Source organism: Oryza glaberrima, chromosome 2 (genome assembly GCF_000147395.1).
Source record: "Oryza glaberrima chromosome 2, OglaRS2, whole genome shotgun sequence".
In the NCBI taxonomy this organism is placed as follows: domain Eukaryota; kingdom Viridiplantae; phylum Streptophyta; class Magnoliopsida; order Poales; family Poaceae; genus Oryza; species Oryza glaberrima.
The window spans coordinates 9,400,632-9,420,471 of NC_068327.1; the positions used below are offsets into that span (position 1 = coordinate 9,400,632).

At 37.7% G+C, this 19,840-nt stretch overlaps 1 protein-coding gene across 1 annotated transcript; it reads right to left on the reverse strand.

Moving 5' to 3' along the window:
• LOC127764050 (protein LIKE COV 1-like) lies at window positions 1–6,375 on the reverse strand. Its single transcript, XM_052288875.1, has 7 exons — window positions 6,052–6,375; window positions 5,861–5,913; window positions 4,294–4,403; window positions 2,626–2,793; window positions 2,453–2,550; window positions 816–942; window positions 1–724 (listed from the first exon to the last, which is right to left on the reverse strand). Exons 1-7 carry the CDS (start codon window positions 6,271–6,273, stop codon window positions 627–629), a joined length of 876 nt encoding a protein of 291 aa, XP_052144835.1. The 5' UTR covers window positions 6,274–6,375; the 3' UTR covers window positions 1–626.
• Window positions 6,376–19,840: the final 13,465 nt, after the last annotated feature.

Genomic DNA, 19,840 nt, shown 5'->3' on the forward strand with positions numbered 1-19,840 from the left:
TGACTGAAACATATTCTTTTTTATATTACACTACCATACCTAATCATAGGCAATACACAAGCTCTGGAAGTCTTGATTACCAACAAGTCCGCAAACAAACTATAGACATGCAAGGCTGCGAACTGATAACCAATTAACCCCACCTAACAACCATGTCGAAGAACTTGACTGGAACAATATTAACCAACATATGTTGAGCTTTCAAGTCAAATGCACGTTGGTCATAGGTAGTCATTTCGTTCATGCGTACAACATTCAGGCCACAAATCTCGTACTGTCATACACAAACACATGCACTTAACCATGTCATTAGTAAGCCAGTGGCAACTGGAAAAGATTTTTCAGACAATCAGAACTAGAACTCCCTCTTAACCAAATAAATGAAGCGAATAAACTGTGTCATCTAAACCGTCAGGACAAACTCTACCTCATGAAGCTCCAACCAAGGAACGAAGTTCACACGCGCGCATTTGAATGGAGTGACAGCTTAAGTGCGTGCACAGCGTGATTTTGCATTCCCAGCCAGGAGAACTGTACATTCTACTATTGGATCCTACCCTTGTACTTACAGAAACCAGTAAACACGGGATTACAAGCGAAATCTGGGCACACGTAGGAGGGTTAACTTAGCTTCGACTAGATCTCATCCTGCTCCATTGGTTCTGCTCCGTTTCCACTATGGATAGAACTTGAGGCATTGACATGCCTCCTGAAACGACAATCTCTGCAACACCACGAAACAAGGTAATTACCAAAGCTATTCAAAGTTGAAGGGATGAAAATTCATTTAGCTTAGAAATAGAAGATGCGCATACCGATGCCTTCACGAACAGATAAGTTTGGTCTAATCACATCACTTGAGTTGACCAGAAATATGTCCCCAATGTAGAGATGGTTGGTTGGTACATATACACAGTACATTTGTTCCTCACTGGAATAATCCTGGCGTAAGGAAGTAAACGCGTATCAATATTTTGTCCATACGGTTAGTTAGCCAAAAGTATGCAACTAAGAAATGCTAGTGCAAAACCCTAATACATAGAAGAGCACATGAACATCCATGAAAAATATTCAAGTGCAACATATCAACTAATGCAGCTGCACTGCCTGTGCTAACAACTAAGGAAGCTCCACATATTTGGACAACAAAACAAATAAATTTTAACTCATTCACAGATAAATTGTTTCAGCAAATAAATTGACTAGCAGTTAACTCGTTCACAGATTAACAGTTTAGCTCAGAATGAGTATCACATTTTTTTTTAGTTTGTAAAGTTACTTATAATACTGGTATGAGAAAAAATGTATGGAGAACTGGCCAGGCACCTGTCTATTTCTAAGGCTGTGTACCGTGGCTTTGTTTAGTTCCAAACTTTTTCTTCAAACTTCCAACTTTTCCATCACATCAAAACTTTCCTACACATAAACTTCCAACTTTTCCATCACATCGTTCCAATTTCAACCAAACTTCCAATTTTGACGTGAACTAAACACACCCTGTGTTCTTCCCCCAACTTTCCCAACTCATCTCCATCGTTTTCCGCGCGCCCGCTTTTCAAACTACTAAACGGTGTGTTTTGCAAAAATTTTCTATACAAAAGTTGTTTTAAAACAATCATATTAATCCATTTTTCAAAAAAATTAATACTTAATTAATTATGTGCTAATGAGTCGCTCCGTTATCCATGCGGAGGGAATGAATTCCCAACACAAGGAAACGAACGCACCCTAAGTGCTTTTCCTAGGCCAATCCGAAATTTAAAACATTGGCACTCAGCATGGGATGTTAATATCAAGATTGGGAAAGGTCACTTGTTTTAGGAAAAAATAGAAATAAACACCCTGCACCAATAATTTCCATTATAATTAGCAAGATTAACTATCCTGCAATTACCATATCTTCATTATGTTCTTCCACTTTCACTAACAACCTCTTCCCCTTCTATATTCATACCTGTTTCTGCTATTTCAAAAAACCAGGTGCTACTGTGCTACTACTGCACTAATTACCACAGGGCACCCTCAAAACCATCACTGATACTTAAGTCATGCCTAAATAGAAGTCAAACCTCCTGCTGTCAGGTGTGAACATCACACAGCTATCCACCATGCATAGAATCACTAAACCGCTAGTTACAGTAGCACGCGCTCAATCATTATGTTGGACCACTATCACTTCAGTTGATTAGCTGCATGCATGCATATCTCATAATTTGTTAGCCAATTTTGTTAGTTGCTTTCGTCTGTTTGTGCAAAGTTCGATGACTGGCAAAAGGGTCCATGATGTTATCAGTGGCAGCTACTTTAAACAAAATGTAAACAGATCACCAAAACTTGGTGAAACAATCTCAATACAGTGATAACACACACAAATATAATGCATGAACATTAACTATGGTACTAGGAAATGAAGAGAGAACAATTGAATTATAATAGCTAGCACCACTCAAACCTGAAGTAGAACTTCCGAAGTGATGAATCCAAATGCATATTCGCCAATTCTGGGATGCCTTATAATGACCACTTCCTTGAATGCATGTTTGTTCTGATCTGCATGAAAAACCAAATTAGCGATTGACAATTAAATTGTGGTTTATGGAATCACATTAAGGTGGAGAATATAACCAGGTGAAATGGCAGCACTGATCTGCTTGGATGCATTGTAAATATGGCGAACAAATGGCATTCTCTTTATAAACCACTCTCCCAGACCGAGAATAGATGCCCCCAGCCAAGATGACATGAACACACCAACCACAAAAATGAATGATATTGAAGTTACAAAACCAAGTCCTGCAAATAGTGTGAAAATCGTCAACTTCAGAATCGAGTGGAAATCCATTATAAACCATGAGAAACCACAGTAGAAAGAAGGCACACACAACTACAGAAGAGTGGGTACCCAGAACAACCTATGAACAAAGTTGGCAGACGATGCACAATAAGTAGGTTATGATCTTTGAAAATTTTGCTATGGTATCTAGTTATATACTCTTTATTTCATAAGAGTACAGAGGTTGGAAAGCAAGTTTGAGGAAAAGCTTCAGTCAAACCTACATCTAATTTAAGGGCAGAACTTTTTTTTTTTAACAAAAGAAGAGGGTGTGGATTTGTGCATAAATAGCATTGAAAGGTCCGCCTGATTCTTTAAGAACAAGAAGCAATTGCATCACAAAATACTTCCTCTGTCCCAGAATGCTGGACGTTCAAGGATGGTTGAGCCAAATTAGTTGTGACTGAAAATGGCCATTTTGCCCCTAATTTATGAGATTAGAGCTAATCATGTGGATGCTTGAGTAGTACTAGTACACTGCCACATCTGCTATTTCATGGCTTGAGTAGTTCTAGTACACTGCCACATATGCTACTTTATGGATTAAACTAATGCAACCAGTCCAATCAATTCAAAACTTTTCACTTTCTTTATGGATGCTTTTCTAGGAGTCTGTAACTGTGTGCTGTTGGGGAAGTGCAGCGTCAACAAATATGGGACATTTGCTTGTGAGCAGAACGACCTCCTTTGTGGGATGGAGGGAGTATGAGGTAAACATATTTTAAATTACTGGTTTAATATAGTATGTAGGAAAATGATGTGCACAGTTGACCATGCAAATTTAAAACAATCATTAAATAAATCATGGTCTGCTTACAAATTAAATTAATGCCTATTGTACAGGAATGTATGGAATTAAGTTGAGAACAGTAATGAAGAAAGAACAACATATCCAATTAAGTATATGGGAATAAACAAAAAAAAATGAAGCTTTATAGCTCATCTAAATTATAATTTGAATGTCATAGACACATAGCAATCATAGGACAATTAGCTGTTCAAAAAACAACATAAGACTATCAACACAAGATAAAAGCTAAGGAGTGATGTCTACTAATATCATCTGTGTAAAGCAAAATACAGACAGTCAGACAGAGGAAAGAAGTAATGACTAATTAGATGGGACAGGCATTATACGAATATACGTGGTAACGTGAATAAAGGTCTTAGGCGTAATGGCAATAGTAGCCTATATGCTAATGATATTTTGGTGCATACACAAATTTATGGTACATATGTATTTGTGATAACTCAAAAGAAAAGTCCAGTGACTTGGAAGAACCTACAAACTACAAATGAAAGCAAATATTGCTGGAGTTGGTAAGGAATAAAGTAAACAAGAGTAGTTCTCCAATACTAAAAAGAAAAACATATTTCTAATAGGATTATAATTCTCTTGATCATCAACTAAGTAGTAATCTGGACTGACAATCATACAATAGTTCAAGTACTGTGCATACCAAATATATTGATTCCAAGATGAGCATATATTGGGGAGAAAAACCCATCCACAAAGCGAAAGAACCACCATGTGATATAGAATGTAACTGCAATTGGAAAGAGGATTACACTGAAACAGAAGGGAGAAAATCCCATTAGCAAATGAGAAATACAGGAAAAACTTTACAATGAAATCTCCAATGTTAGTATTAAGTTTTTATTTAAGTACACAAAACTGCAATAACATTTGCAATATGGCAAATAATAGCTAAAATAGTACACTATTTACTGCTTTTAAAATTATTTCACTTAGATTCTCATGCCCCCAGAGATATTTTACCAAAGCATAGTAGAAATAAAAGAAACGAAGAAAGTATCCATGCTATAATTGCAAACAACCAAATAGAAACTTAGATTCCATGCTGGCAGTCTGGCACTACGATTGAACTGTTGTTTTCCTTTCTGTAGCCAAAAGACCAATTATTATGATAGGCAATTCTATTCATGCTATTTTTATATTGAGTCCGTGATACATCCCTTATGAGGGAGATATTTCAACAAATATAAAGAAAAAAAATTGAATTTATGGGATAAATTGCATGAGATTAGGAAATGAAGTGAAGACTTCATGGATTAATTAAATTCAATCTTTAACTTATTTGACTCCTTTTCTCTCCAAATAGACCAAGTTCATGAAAGGATAGACTAAAGTCCCTCTTATCAGATTGAGATCTGCAATCATTTATGATAAACATCCAATCCATTTCATCATGTTCATTTATAATCTGCATCTATCAGATCATCTGACTGGAGAAATGCGACTGTGCACCATAATGGTATCAATTCAGTTTCTGTCATTCTTGCAAAACCAAAAAATTCAGAGCGAACTAGCGTATATTTTACTTTCATTTATACTTCAAGAAAGGATGGATATGACTGGTTGGGAAACACATTGAGCAGCTCAACTAGTACAGTGAACAGCACATAAGGGCAATCAGGTTCAAGGGGTCTGAACACCAAGATATGCTTGAATTAAGACAAGGTAAAATATTACAATTAAATTTAAAGTGGGAAAATGAAATTCTAAATGAAATTCTGTAAAGTTTTTCCAAGGTCCTAACTCCTAACATCACTATCAAAGTATCAACTGCTGTCAGCAAGAAAAACATGTGTGTCACCACGGTGCAAATTTCGCAATGCTGGCTGTCAAAACTTTTGCGGTTGAGCTACAGTCTCAATTGGCATAATTGAGACCCCAACTCCCAATGCTCTAATCAAGACGGCAACACCATTGGCATTATACACTATAAGTAAAATAGCAACATCATCACCAAACTGAACACGAGTAAGGCATGCATCCAGACTCAATTCTGCGGATCCCAATCTAACAGCAAAACCAACATGCCCACAAGTTTGAAGCTTGTTCGTTTTGTGTCCCAAAACTTAGACATCTAAGCTTAAAGAGACAATTTTTCCGACGCCACGAAACTCCCGTGGTAATCCACCGGTCCAATTTCGGATCCAAATTCTGAACCACGAAAGCAAAAATCCCTCCAAAATCGAGGAGCACAAAAACAGGCGACGTACCATCCGGTCATGAACTTCTTGGACGCCCAGCTATGCACAACCTTGTGAAACGCCTGAAAATCAACAAAACCACGAAGAAAAGGCGTCACATTTCGAAACACGCATTACAGCTTCGCCACGCCCTCCAGATCAAATCTGGCTCGATGCTACAAAAAAAAAAAAAAGATTCCGTGGAGGAAAGGGTGCCGGACCTCACGGCCGGTCTGCGCGGCGGCGGCGGCGGCGGAGGCGGAGGAAGGCTTGGACTCGTCGTCGGAGTCGGAGTCACGGCCCGCGGCCGAGGCGGAGGCGGAGGCGGAGGTGGCGACGGCGGCGGGCGGGACGAGCAGCAGCTCGCGGTCCCGGTCGCGGTCGCGGTCGCGCGCGGGCATCGGGATGTGCACCGCCGAGGGCTTCGCGTCGCCCATCGCCATCCTCGCCCTCGCCGAGCAGCTCTCCTCCAGCTACCTCTCCCTCTCTGGCTTGGCTTGTTTGTGTTTGGGAATTTCTTGTTTCTGGCTGCGCCTCGCCCTCGATGTTTGCTAGCCGGTCCATGGTATTGGACATTTTTTTGGACTAAACCAATGACATTTTCGTGAATTCATTTTTTTTTCTTAATATTTTGAGCTGAGCTGTTTCATGGTTTCACAAAAAAAGATAAATAATTAGGTCCGTCGTGTATAGGAGTATAAAGACCGGTATGGGCTACCAGCTTACGGGTCCATGTGTCAAGAGAGATTATAGTCCATTTTTTTTTGTTTGATTATATATTATTTAATAGAGTAAAATACACCAGCGGTCCTTAAACTTGTCAGGAGGTTTCACTTAGGTCCACGAACTTGCAAAGCGCATATCGAGATCTCTAAACTTGGTTTATTGTATCATCCAGGTCCAAAGCCGCGTAGACCGTGGTTTTGCCTACGTGGCACGCCACATGCACAATGACATGAATTTTTTTTTATTTTTTTCTCCCTTCTTCCATCTTTTTTCTCTTTCTTCCTTCTTTTTTCTCGATGGTGAGAGGCGGCACGAGCGGATGGGCTGTCACGGTGGTGCTTGGCAAGGCGCCGGCTGACCAGCGTGGCGGAGGAGGGGAAGCCGGCGTGAGGAGGCCGTGGCCGGGGTCGGAGGCGAGCTTGCGGCAGCGGCGAGCGCGCGGGGGCGGTGTTGATGGGAGGAGGACAGCGGCGGCGATGCCGAACCACCGCACGCCATGGGCGCCGCCACTGCCGCGGTTTCGCCGAGCCGCCGTGCCGGAGGCGAGCGCGCGACAGGAGGGAGACAGCGGTGCTGACGGGAGGGAGGGAGACGGCGGTGACTCGGGGAGGAGGACGGCGGCGCTGACGGGAGGGAGGGGGACGACGGCGACTGGGGGAGGAGGACGAGCGCGCCGACACGCCGCTGTCGCGTTGGCCACGTCGTCGCGTGCCGGCCGCCTCGCATGCGACCGCCCGCGCCACCGACGCTGTCCCGAGCTCCCCCGTGCCGGCCTTTCCCTTCCATCGCCGCCTCCCGTTTCCGCTCGAGCCGAGACGACGCCGCCGCCGAGCTTTCTTCTCCTCTCCACAGCCACCAGCTCCTCTCTCACCGCCACCCCGAGCTCCCCCATGCCGGCCTCTCCCTTTCATTGCCGCCGCCCGTTTCCGCCCGAGCCAAGACGACGACACCGTCGCGAGCTTTCCTCTCCTCTCCACAGCCGTCAGCTCCTCTCTCACCACTGCCTCTCTCTTGCGCTGCCGCTAGGTCGCCAACCCCGGCCATGGCCTCCTCGCGCCGGTCGGGCGCCACCTCTCCCTGCCTTCTTAGGATCTCAACCGAAAAAAAAAGTAGGAAGAAAGAGAAAAAAAGAAGGAAGAAGGGAGAGAAAAAATAAAAAAAATTCCATGTCATCGTCCACGTGGAGTGCGCGGCTTTGGACCGGGATGATACAATAAACTAAATTTAGGGACCTCGATGTACGCTTTGCAAGTTCGTGGACCTAAGTGAAACCTTCTAACAAGTTTAAGGACCGCTGGTGCATTTTACTATATTTAATACTAAAAGAATTACAACTCTAATCTTTTTCTTTCATGTTTGGTTATATATTAAACAATAATATAAATCACAATATTATTTTATGAAAAAAGAAAAGAAAAGAAAGAGTCAATCCATTCTATGCCATCGACAAAGCACGGCGCGGGTTCTACAATATGTCATTGATAAAGCTCAGTCCTACAATATATCTTCGAACAACTCATTTTCTTCCTTATATGCCATCAGCATTAGTAAATTGTTAGTCATACGCTATTAAGGGAGGAAAAATGTCAATTTTACCCCTAGGATAAAATTGAGATTTTGCACAACGCCATGTCTCATTAAATAATCTTGGATGATAAAAAGACAAGTGATTTTTATTTTTCATCAGTGAGAAGAAATAGTGGGTTGTAACCAATGAAATCCATGAGTGCGCATGATACCCTAGGGGCAAAATGGACGTTTTCTTCCTCTTAACGGAATTTGACTAACTATTCACTAGCGGTGATGGCATGTAAGGAAGAAAACTATTTGTTCGATGGTATATTATAGAACTGAGCTTTGTCAGTGGTACATTGTAAAATCCATGCCTTGTCAATGGCATAGAATGAATTATCTAAAAAAAAAGACTACCCAATGCAGGCTAATGAGTCTTCGTATTTAATTTCACCAACGAGCGCAGTAACGTGTTAGAAACTTGATTGGGCCGCACACGTGTTTGGGATTGTGATGTTTCTAAACAAGCCTAAGCAAGCACAAGGAGAGAAATACATCTATATATTTGCAGCAGCAACAACAAGTTTAGGAGGCATCGAAACAGAAGAGAATAGGCAGCAATAGCTTGGTTAAGGTAACTTGGCAAACGATAGTGGCATGCTGGTCCTAGCCAGGAACATTCGTTATCTCCTTTCCTAGCTCTCCTCCCGCCTTCAATCCTTTTCTTAGTTTGTAGGAGTAGAACCTTTTAGAGTTGTATCTCCTTTCTTCTTATTGCTCTTGAATTTCACTTCAACCATTCGATTGTGCTTGTGATTTGTATTGAAAAAGGTTACTGATATTTAAGCTGAGAGAAGATATCCCAAACAAACTAGTAGAGAGACACCAATCCCTACCAAGTTCGCCAAGCAAGCTACTATGGCAAAGTGAGGATATGGATTTACTTTTCAGGTGGATGGAGTCCGAGCAGAGGCAAGTGGAGACATATCAAAGAAAGAGAGATGTTCTATTCTATCTCAAGGCGGCAATAGAATTATAGATGCTAGAGTCCAGTAGAAGGTCAAAGACTTGAAATTTTCAGTTGAGAATGAGCAATCCAAGGTGATGCTCGCCAAATGTCTGATGAATTGCTCTTGCTTTGATGTCGAGCCCGATGAAGTTGTTAGCTGCTGAGGACATGATCGGTACCACCTATATTGACAACCTTGATCGGTCCAAGGTCACATATCAAGTGTTTGACAATCGGCCTTGACGTCAATGGTGGAACTGACTAAGTTGTCACTTTCTTCACCACAACAATAGAGACGCATCATTAGCAATGAGTTATTGATAGTTAAGATTGTAACAATGGACCGAACATGCCCAACGAAGAAATGCCAGCGGGAAGGAATCCATAAGCACAAACTTTATTGTCGATGATGGGATTAGTTAATGAAAAAGATGATCTCAACTATCGCCAATTCCTCAGTCCGTTCTTCTTTGGGCCAAAAGAATACTCAAATCTTTTTTTTAGATAAAGGATTATCAAATCTAGCCTCTACACCTTTGTGGGGGTGTACATAGCCAAATATTCGAACACGGGTACATAAGTGGGGTTTGGATGGGGCTAAAAAGTTTTAGCGCACCTATCACATTGGATGTTTGGACACTAATTAGAAGTATTAAACGTAGACTAATGACAAAACCCATTCCATATCCCTAGACTAATTCGCGAGACGAATCTATTGAACCTAATTAATCCATGATTAGCCTATGTGATGCTGTAGTAAACATGTGCTAATTATGGATTAACTAGGCTTAAAAATTTGTCTCACAGATTAGCTCTCATTTATGCAACTAGTTTTGTAAGTAGTCTATGTTTAATACTCTAAATTAGTACCCAAACATTCGATGTGATAGGGACTAAAGTTTAGTCCCTAGATCCAAACACCCCCTAAGACTCTCCCTAAAAAAAAGGTACAAACTACAGCAACTAACCTCTCCCATTACATGAGAGATGATAGCACAAAGGTTTTAAGAACAACAAAAGAAGAAAAAGACCAGGCTTCCAATTTTGTTCCAAGGTTCCAGCCATACACGGAGAAGAACTCCAACACACGCTTCTCTAGCAGCTTGCAATAGCTCTTAATTGTTTCTTCACCGACTCCCTTAAGAAGCAAAGACCAAGTCCTTGCCCAATGCGTTCCCATGAAAATGACCTGCAAGAAAGATGTAAGATTGGAGCCATTAAAGACCATATTGTTCCTATATAACCAAATTGCCCAAAGAAATACAGCTATGCCTACAAACAATATTCTCTTGAGCCTAGGTTCAACACAATTTCAATTCCTAAACATTTGAGACATGCTACACGGTTGCCTAATCCCAAAAGAATACTCAAATCTTATGTAGCCTGATTTCCTTTTTTGAGAACTTGTAGCCTGATTTTTGATGATTCTCTCATTCAACCCTACTTCACTCGTGTAGTCATGTCCTTAGATAAGCCGAATTCGCTGACGTGAAAGAGGTGGGTTGAGTTCATGCATGCACCGAATTCGTTGGAGAGAAGTAGCAGTATGCCGAATTCTCTAATAGGTTGAATTCTTTGATGGAAAATTACTGGGACAAATTCAGTGATAGGCTGAAACCATCAACGAGAATGTGTGGACGTGTATTCATTCCCTATTTATATGCACTTTAGATCTCTTAATTTGTCGTCGAGTTTGAAATCCATCTCTAAACCACAATAAACTCTAAAAACTAGTACAAATAAGGTCCTAGTTTGAATGATGGTTTCACTAAGATGGCGCCTACGTGGTACTTAAAGTAAAAAAAAAAGAACCGTGGGACCCATATGTCAGTGATTGTCCAATTATTAGAATAAAGAAAGCTGTAGTGGGACCCACGTTGCACGCGCCTCCTTCAGCACCCCACCGGTGAGCCCAATAAATTGGAGATCGGCAGTGACTCCTCCGCCGCGACCTCGTCCACGATTTCTGCTATAGTCTGCATCGCGCCACCGCCCTGCAGCACCCCAGCTCCACTCACGGACGTCCTCCGGCTCTAGCCATTCTGGCCGCCCGCTGACGCCGACTCGCTCTCCAAGGTGGTGTTAAGCGGAGCACGGTGTCGACGTTCTGGACACGCTCATCGGTGCTATACATTGAGCATGATGGTCAGTAGCTCACCCGTGGAGGCCTAGTCGAGCACCGCTGTGATGCAGTGCTCCAGGCCACGGCATGTCTTGGACATATTTTACTTTCATTTATACTTCAAGAAAGGCTGGATATGACTGGTTGGAAAAACACATTGAACAGCTCAACTAGTACAGTGAACAACACATAAGGGCAATTAGGTTAAAGGGGTCTGAACACCAAGATATGCTTGAATTAAGACAAGGTAAACTATTACAATTAAATTTAAAGTGGGAAAATGAAAATTTAATATTTTTCTTTCATGTTTGGTTTTATATTAAACAATAAATAGAAATCACAATCTTATCTATCTTCTATTATATACTACAAGTCCATTAAACTTCCTACAAACGCTCTCAAGCCGCCACGTAGTGCTCCTACGAATGCTCCTAGGCTGCCACGTGGCTCTATCAAATCTAACCGTCCATTTTCACTTAAATTGGTGGACCCGATATTTTAAACCATTAGATTAAATTTAAATCCCACCTCTCCCCTACCCCTACCCCTACCCCTACCCCTACCCCCACCACCTCCTACGTACTTACGTACGTCCGTCTGTCCGTCTGTACGTGAACAATGATGAACACGGGCCAAGTAGCTCGCATGTGGCTGCAAGGAATGTCATGGTGGCTTGGTGTGAGACGCTTCAATTCGATTATAACTATTAAGCTACTATTGTGAAGAAGAACTAGATGAAACCCTACGATGCTATTAGAGTATTATATAATATATCTGATTAACATTTAATAAGCAGATTTGGATTGAAAAAATAATAGGCCAATCCAAAATATTTCTGTTAAACATCAATTATGTTTTTAATTTGCTTAAATCAAGAGATCAGATAATACTAAATTAACTTATTGGAACCACATGAGAAAACCTACTCTTGATAAAAATTTTTTGTATTATTGCTGTCGTATTTGAAATTAAATACATTGCAAAAGAAACAAACAAATATGCGCAAATGAAATAAATTTGTTCCAACCGATTACTTCTACTTCGATGATTTGTTGGCTTATATAAAAACATCCATACTTAGTATCATTGGAAAAAATTGATGATATTTAAAATAGGATTTAATATTATTTAATGATAAAACATATTACTCTATAAATTTACATAAATATCACCATCGATTTTCATTTAAATTGGTGGACCCGATTAATATTTTAGAACATTAGGTTAGATGTCTAAAAGTCCATCAAACTTCCAAAAAATGCTCCTAATTCGCCATACGACATCCTATAAACGCTTCTAAGTTGCCATGTGATACTATAATAAATTAGTGAAATTCTTAAAAATTCTAAAATAACAAAACATATTTTCATTAAATTTGGTGGACCCATTATTTAGAACAATTAGATTAATTTTCTAGAAAAAATTCCTCTTCTAAACCCGGGCCCACCTAAGCCTGTATAAGTTACTTTTTTGACAAAAACAAACGTACGTATATACGCCTCCTCTTCCTTCAATTCATTTCTCCACTTTTCACTTATTCCTTCTGCTATTTTCATACCTTATTTGTTAGATAAACAATAATTTTGTGTTAAACAATTAAGCTTCTAAATCATACAACTAATTTCTGATCCACGTAAATCTTTAGATTATTTATAACTAAATTCACTACAATTTAGCTTTCAAAAAAAATGCCATTTTGGTTTAGATTTCCTGACTTTTGCATGCCATTCAAGCAATTATAAAAACATATAAAATAATGATAATAATATAGATTTTATCATCATACATAACTTCATAATAATTAAATTAGGTCTACAATCATAAAAGTAAAATGAATATACTATGAGTAATGTTTCCAAAATATGTTAGTTAGAAAGCAAAACTTATGCAAAAAATAAGCAATTATAACATTTAACTCACACAACTAATTTTTCATGAACTTATGTCTTTAGATTATTTTACATTTAAAGACCCATATCCACTGTAATATCGACTTTGAGAAGAAATATGTCACTTTGGGGCTATATTTTCTTATTTTTTTGTGTGCCATTTTAACAATCATAAAATTATAGAAAGATAATGGTATAGATTTTATCACCATATATTACTTTGGAATAATTAAATTAGATCTATATAGAAAAAAGTAAAATGAACCTAACTCTGAGGAATGCTTTAAAAAGCTACTCCCCCATTATAACATTTGAATAAGTCAAAATAACATTATTATTAGATTGTAGTATTCGTATTTTTAATAGCTACTATGAATATACCGGAAAAGACAAGTAAAAAGGATATATTTTAATCAATCAATAAATCTTTTTTCAATTTTTAGTTAAAAAAGTAACTGCAACTAAAACACTACAACCCGGTAAAAATAATTATTACAATTATATGCACGCGCAATCTCTTCCCTTCAAATCTCTCTTCCTCTCCTCACTCATTTAATTTCTTTGTCTCCTAATTCTTAATTAAGTAAAAAAATATCAATAATTAGAAAGCCAAATGATTATAATTCTTAAGTTAAATCATAATGTTAGCTATTTGAATTTTTGCTTTATTTATAATTAAATAGATAATTTAAGATCCATGTTACCCATATTTCACTCTATAAAAATGAAAATACATGATTTAAGCATAGACACTATTCCTTTGCATGGTAACCAAATAGAAAAAAGACAGACCATAATATAAAATGAAAATAAGTATTCTATTATCATAAATTATTGTACATCCTCTGAGTACACTTAAGGCATCACGTGTTAAGCCTTCAATAAAAATAAAACCTTACAAATTGGAAGAAAAATAATCTGACCATTAGTTTTCACTTAAATAGATAGATCCATTATTTTCAACCAATATATATACTTTTTAGAAAATCTTAAGCCGCAATGTGTCACGTCTTAAAAATTAGAAAAAATAACAAAAAAAATTGAGAAAAAAAAAGATCATCGGTTTTACTTAAATCATTTAGATATAAAAGAAAAAAACACCCCTTCACTTCGCCCTCCCCCAAAACATAAGCACAACACGGCACTATTCGTCACATCCCTTCTCGTCTTGAGCTCTCTACTCTGCCCCTTCCTGTTTATATAGCCAAAAGTAATCAAAAATATTAAAACATGCATAAATTTCAAGCTATGCATCTGATTTCTAACCTAAATATTGTTGTATTTATAATTAAAGCAATGATTTAAAGATCCAAAAAGCCTATATTTTGAACTGGTATAAAATTTAAAATAAAGTAGGTAATAGAAAATGTAATAAGTTCGTAAAAAATTGGGTTCTTACATTTCACTAAAATTTGACCAACCATTGCATGTTCCATTTTCATAACAATTTTAAAACGCTTATTCATTAATGGCCTTACACCTATCCTATATCATAGCATTATGAGTTTCTCCACATATTATTACATATATAAACCACACTAAGGTTCGCAATATATAGTTCTTTGAAAACTTATATTTGTTACTATTAAATTTAAAATTTTGGATTCATGTTAACTAGGTATATTCTTTTGAAAAAGATAGTATAGATCGCACAAATCAGAAGGTAGCGAGAAATATGACATGTCTTTATTAATTTATATGTAAGTATGTAACAACTTGCAACAACTTGCATCAACTTAAACCTACTAGAAGGAGAACTACTTGATGGTACAAATAAAACATATTTATTAACAATATAGTTCTTTAGAATTTGTAAAAAAAACAAGTTAAAATTCTATTAAAAAAGGGGCCAAACAACTTACTTCTAATTTACACTTGATTTGTTAGACATGTTTTCCAAACAAACTAAATCGAACTTCCTCTATATAATAAAGAGATCATAGATAATTATTTATACAGATGTAATAAATATGATATATTTTAAACCTAACAAATATCTTGGAAAAATTATCGAAGCAAAATGCCGAAGACCAGCGGAGGCTTCACCTGATGTGTCTTATTCAAATAAAAAAAAGTACTTTTAAACATGGGAGGTGTCAGCCGATTGATATTCTGTTTATATATATATGTATTTCAAATGCAATGTACAATCATGGTTGGAAATTTCGGTCATTTCGGACCCCTCCGATACGATATTATTTCAGCTGAATTTTTTTCATGAATTTTGGTATTATTTTTTCAAATTCAACTAAATTTTGTTTAAAATTTTGGACCAAACAGTTTAATCTTGTGTACAATATATGCCCACGCGAATGCGCGGGCTACCCTCCTAGTTTTATAAAAAGAGAGAAAAATAAAAGGTTGGCCAATGCAGATTAATGAGTCTTCATATCTGGTAGCACTAACGAGCACCACCGAGCGTACTAACGTGTTAGAAACTTCATTGGCCGCACACGTGTTTGGGATTGTCATGTTTCTAAACAATCCTGAGCAAGTATAAGGAGCGGCAATACATCTATATATTTGTAGCAGCAGCAACAACTTTAGGAGGCAAGAGAATAGGCAACAACAGCTTGGTCAAGTAACTTAGCAAACTATAGTGGCATGCTGGTCCTAGCTAGGAACATTTGCTATCTCCTTTCCTACCTCTCTTCCCGCCTCCAATCCATTTCTTAGTTTCTAGAACCTTTTAGAGTTGTATCTCCTTTCTTCTTATTGTTCTTCAATTTCACCTCAACCATTTGATTGTGCCTGTGATTTGTATTAAAAAAAATGTTACTAGCAGTAGAATCGTAGATGCTTGGAGTCCAGAGGAAGATCAAAGACTTCAAATTTCGGTTGAGAACGAGCAATCCAAAGTGATGCCCACCAAGTATTCGACAAATTGCTCTTATCCTGATGTCAAGCCCGATGAAGTTGTTAGCTGTTGAGGACATGATCGGTGCCACCAGTATCAACAATTCTAATCAGTCCAAGGGTCATGTACCAAATGTTAGAAGATCGGCCTCAACGTTAATGGTAGCACTTCCAGTCAAAAAAAAAAAGTTAATGGTGGCACAGACTAAGTTGTCTTCACGTTCTTGACCACAACAACTGGGATGCGTCATTAGCAATGAGATATCGATAGGTTAAGATTATAACAATGGCTTAGATAATCATTTGCCATGTCTAGTTCAGTCAAAGACAACATAAGAAAGAAAAGTGATAAGGGCCACATTAATGCTTCAAAAAGGAGAATATTTCAATACTTTAAAGTGAACAATGAATTTTGAGTGCTACAAATCTAAAATGGAATAATTCGATACTACTGAAGCAAATTTGCTATTTGGTAAGATCCAAATGACGTGTCATAAAACCAGCAAACAAGTTTATCTTACTTGCCACTAATTAATCCACCGTGTTGTTTTTCAAAATAATATGGACATGTTCGATAGACGAACACTGCGGCTACGTGTGTGTGATATTATTGGTGTCGGCTGTGGCGCAGCCACAGACCAACAGCCAAACAGGCCCAACGAAGAAATGCCAACATGAAGGAATCCATAAGCAGTTAAGCACGAACTTTATTGTCGATGAGGGGATTAGTTAATGAAAAAGATGATCTCAACTATTGCCAATTCCTGAGTCTTATCTTCTTGTGGGCCAAAAGAATACACAAATCTTATGTAGCCTGATTTCTGACAATTCTCATTCAACCCTACTTTATTCGTGTAGTCGTGTCTTTAGATGGGCTGAATTCGTTGACGAGAAAGAGGTGGGTTGAGTTCATGCATGGACCGAATTCATTGGAGGAGAGAGGAAGCAGGTAGGCCGAATTCACTAATAGGCTGAATTAGTTGATGGAAATCACTGGGCCAAATTCAGTGATGGGCTGAAACCATCAACGAGAAGTATGTGGGCTGAATTCGTTCGTAGGCCTAGTTAGTCAAGGAGGAGAATTAAGTGGTGGTCAAATTCAGTAGTGGGCTGAATTCCTCGATGGGAAAGCGGTGGGCTGAATTCAGCCATGGGCCGAATTCGTTGATGCGAAGTAGGTCGTCTGAATTTGTTCGTAGGCTAAATTCGTCGATAGAAGTTAAGTGGTTGAATTCAGTACTCCTGATTTTTTTTGAAAAAATAATAGTACAAATGCATACGCTTATAATGTACGTATACTCATCTATATAAACATACACACACTCTATCCCTGTCAACATCTCCAGAAGGCCAGACCAGTATATTTTAATATTAATAAGGTCACTACAGGTGCCTCTCTATCGACATGCATATCATCTATCACTGAGAAAATAATTAACTATAAATACGAGTAATTTTGTCAAAATCTAAAATTTAAGAGTAAATTTCATAAAACTACAAGTATTTTACACAATTTATCATAAAACTATAGATTTGAGAGTTTGTTTCACAAAACTACAGATTTAGTATCTTCATTTATCATAAAACTACAGGTATTTTGTACAATCTATCACAAAACTACACATTTGAAAACTGTTCACAAAACTATAGATTTAGTGTGTATTCGTTTGTCACAAACTACACATTTAATGTTTTCATTTATCACAAAACTACAGATATAGTGTCTCCATTATCACAAAACTACATCTTTTAACAATGCTAAAACATGTAGTTTTGTGATAAGGAAAACATATTTTTGTGATAAATAAAGATATTAAATCTGTAGATTTATGAAACTAGTTTTTAAATATGTAGTTATACGATAGATTGTACAAAGTACCTGTAGTTTTGTGATAAACGGAGACACTAAATCTGTAATTTTGTGAAACAAGTTTTTAAATGTGTAGTTTTATGATAGATCGTGCAAAGTATCTGTAGTTTTTTTAAATTTACTCAAAATTTAAATTTACATAAATAGATTACATCACAAGAAACGTAATCGTTGTTAGAGTGTCATCATGTATTATTCGTTCGATAGGAATTAACTAACCAAGGCAGTAGCAGTGTTGAATTTGTGGTAATTAAGGAAGTGCTCGTGTCAAGGAAGCATGAGAATAATTGTTATCGCAAAAAGACGCAGCTTGAAAATGCCATGTAAAGGTATCGTTCAGCAATGTGCAAATACCAATAAAATTTTTTTGATTAAGGCATTTTCATTTTTTTTGTTTTATAAGCATTGGATTTATCACCCAAAGCTAACCAATTTGTCCACTGGCTGATAAAGTTACAAATCAGCCAACTGGGTCACTTATATAAAGGATGATGACATCAACGTCAATAGTGTCGAGGACCTTTATGTAATAAAAATTTTACAAAGTTCTCGACGCAGATGACACTAGTGTCGAGGACCTATTTAAACATATATTACAATAAGTCTTATTTTTTTTAAAAAATATAAATAAATCTTCAGCACCAATATCATTGGTGCCATCCTTCTCCATATAAGTAACTTAGTTTCTTTGAGAATGTTAGGGGAACGGCGCCAATATGATGCCATTATGGCCCCGTTAGTTTCCACTGCAAGTTTGGATTTTCGTGGCACACTTTTCAAACTGTTAAATTGTGTGTTTCGTGCGAAAACTTTCTATATGAAAGTTGTTCTAAAATATCAGATTAATTTATTTTTCTAGTTATCAGAAGATTCAAACACCACATATGTTGGACCACGACATGCATCGTAAAAAATATTCATTTCCAAAATAAGTTTTTTTTTAAGGAGTCTGATTGTAAAATAAGTTCTCAAAATGAAAAAAAAAATCCAATGATACTGTGCATGAATATCTTGCTTTGTCCTCAGAGAATCCCATGGGATCCCCGATCTTATCCACAGCATGGTTGCCACGTCACTGCCACTCCCTTTGCCGATAGATTCCGTCAGTACTCGACATGCCCATTCCGCTGATCTAGGTAACCTACACGTGCCTTCACCCAGGAAACGTCCACAAAACTTACCCATGGCCATGGATGGATCACGTTTTCCCGGAGACCACCGTACTTAATTAGTAACTTAATTAACTACTAATACGGCGTGTCAACCAAGCTGTCATTGCCAGCACGATCGGAGATTCCATTTCAGAGCGCAACCATTGGACGAAAAGGAACGACTACCTTCTCTACTTTTATTTGCAACCATTGGAGTATGATTTATTATAAGATCTTTTCTTCTTTATATGCTGCGTATCATACGCCAATGATCGTATCAGAGGGAAGTTACCGTTGGTGATTTTTCTAAAAACATACTCCCTCCGTTTCAAAATATTTTTGACACGTTTGACTTTTTAAGTACGTGTTTAACCATTCGTCTTATTAAAAAATTTAAGTAATTATTTATTCTTTTTATATCATTTGATTCATTGTTAAATATATTTTCAGGTACACATATAGTTTTATATATTTCACAATTTTTTTTAATAAGACGAACGGTCAAACATGTGCTAAAAAGTTAACGGTGTCAAACATTTTGAAATGGAGGGAGTAGTATATATTTATAACTCCTATACGTTTGTCCCTATAAACACAATACATACAATCTACCCTATAAGTATCTTTGAAAAACTGAGCTACAATATCTTAAGATTTACGATTTACAAAGTCATCACATATATTCTCATGATAAATAGTATGTTGCCTATCAATCAAATAATAATTAGCGGTAAATACGAGCACTCGTGTTAAGTTAAAAAATTAAAACAAGATAAATCGGTCTCACCACAAAAAGAAAATCTTTTAGGTACGCTAATTACCATGGGTAATTTGGTTACGGTAATGATCACCGGCGCCATAGCCGTCGAATCGAT

Bases quoted from the DNA above. Each gene is read 5' to 3' on its own strand.
- LOC127764050 (XM_052288875.1), bottom strand. From the start codon at position 6,273: ATGGCGATGGGCGACGCGAAGCCCTCGGCGGTGCACATCCCGATGCCC. The intron at 2,794-4,293 runs GTATGCACAGTA...CACTATTTGCAG, and splicing joins TCTTGGAATCAATATATTTG to GACTTGGTTTTGTAACTTCA. The intron at 725-815 runs GTATGCGCATCT...GTGGTGTTGCAG, and splicing joins ATCTGTTCGTGAAGGCATCG to AGATTGTCGTTTCAGGAGGC.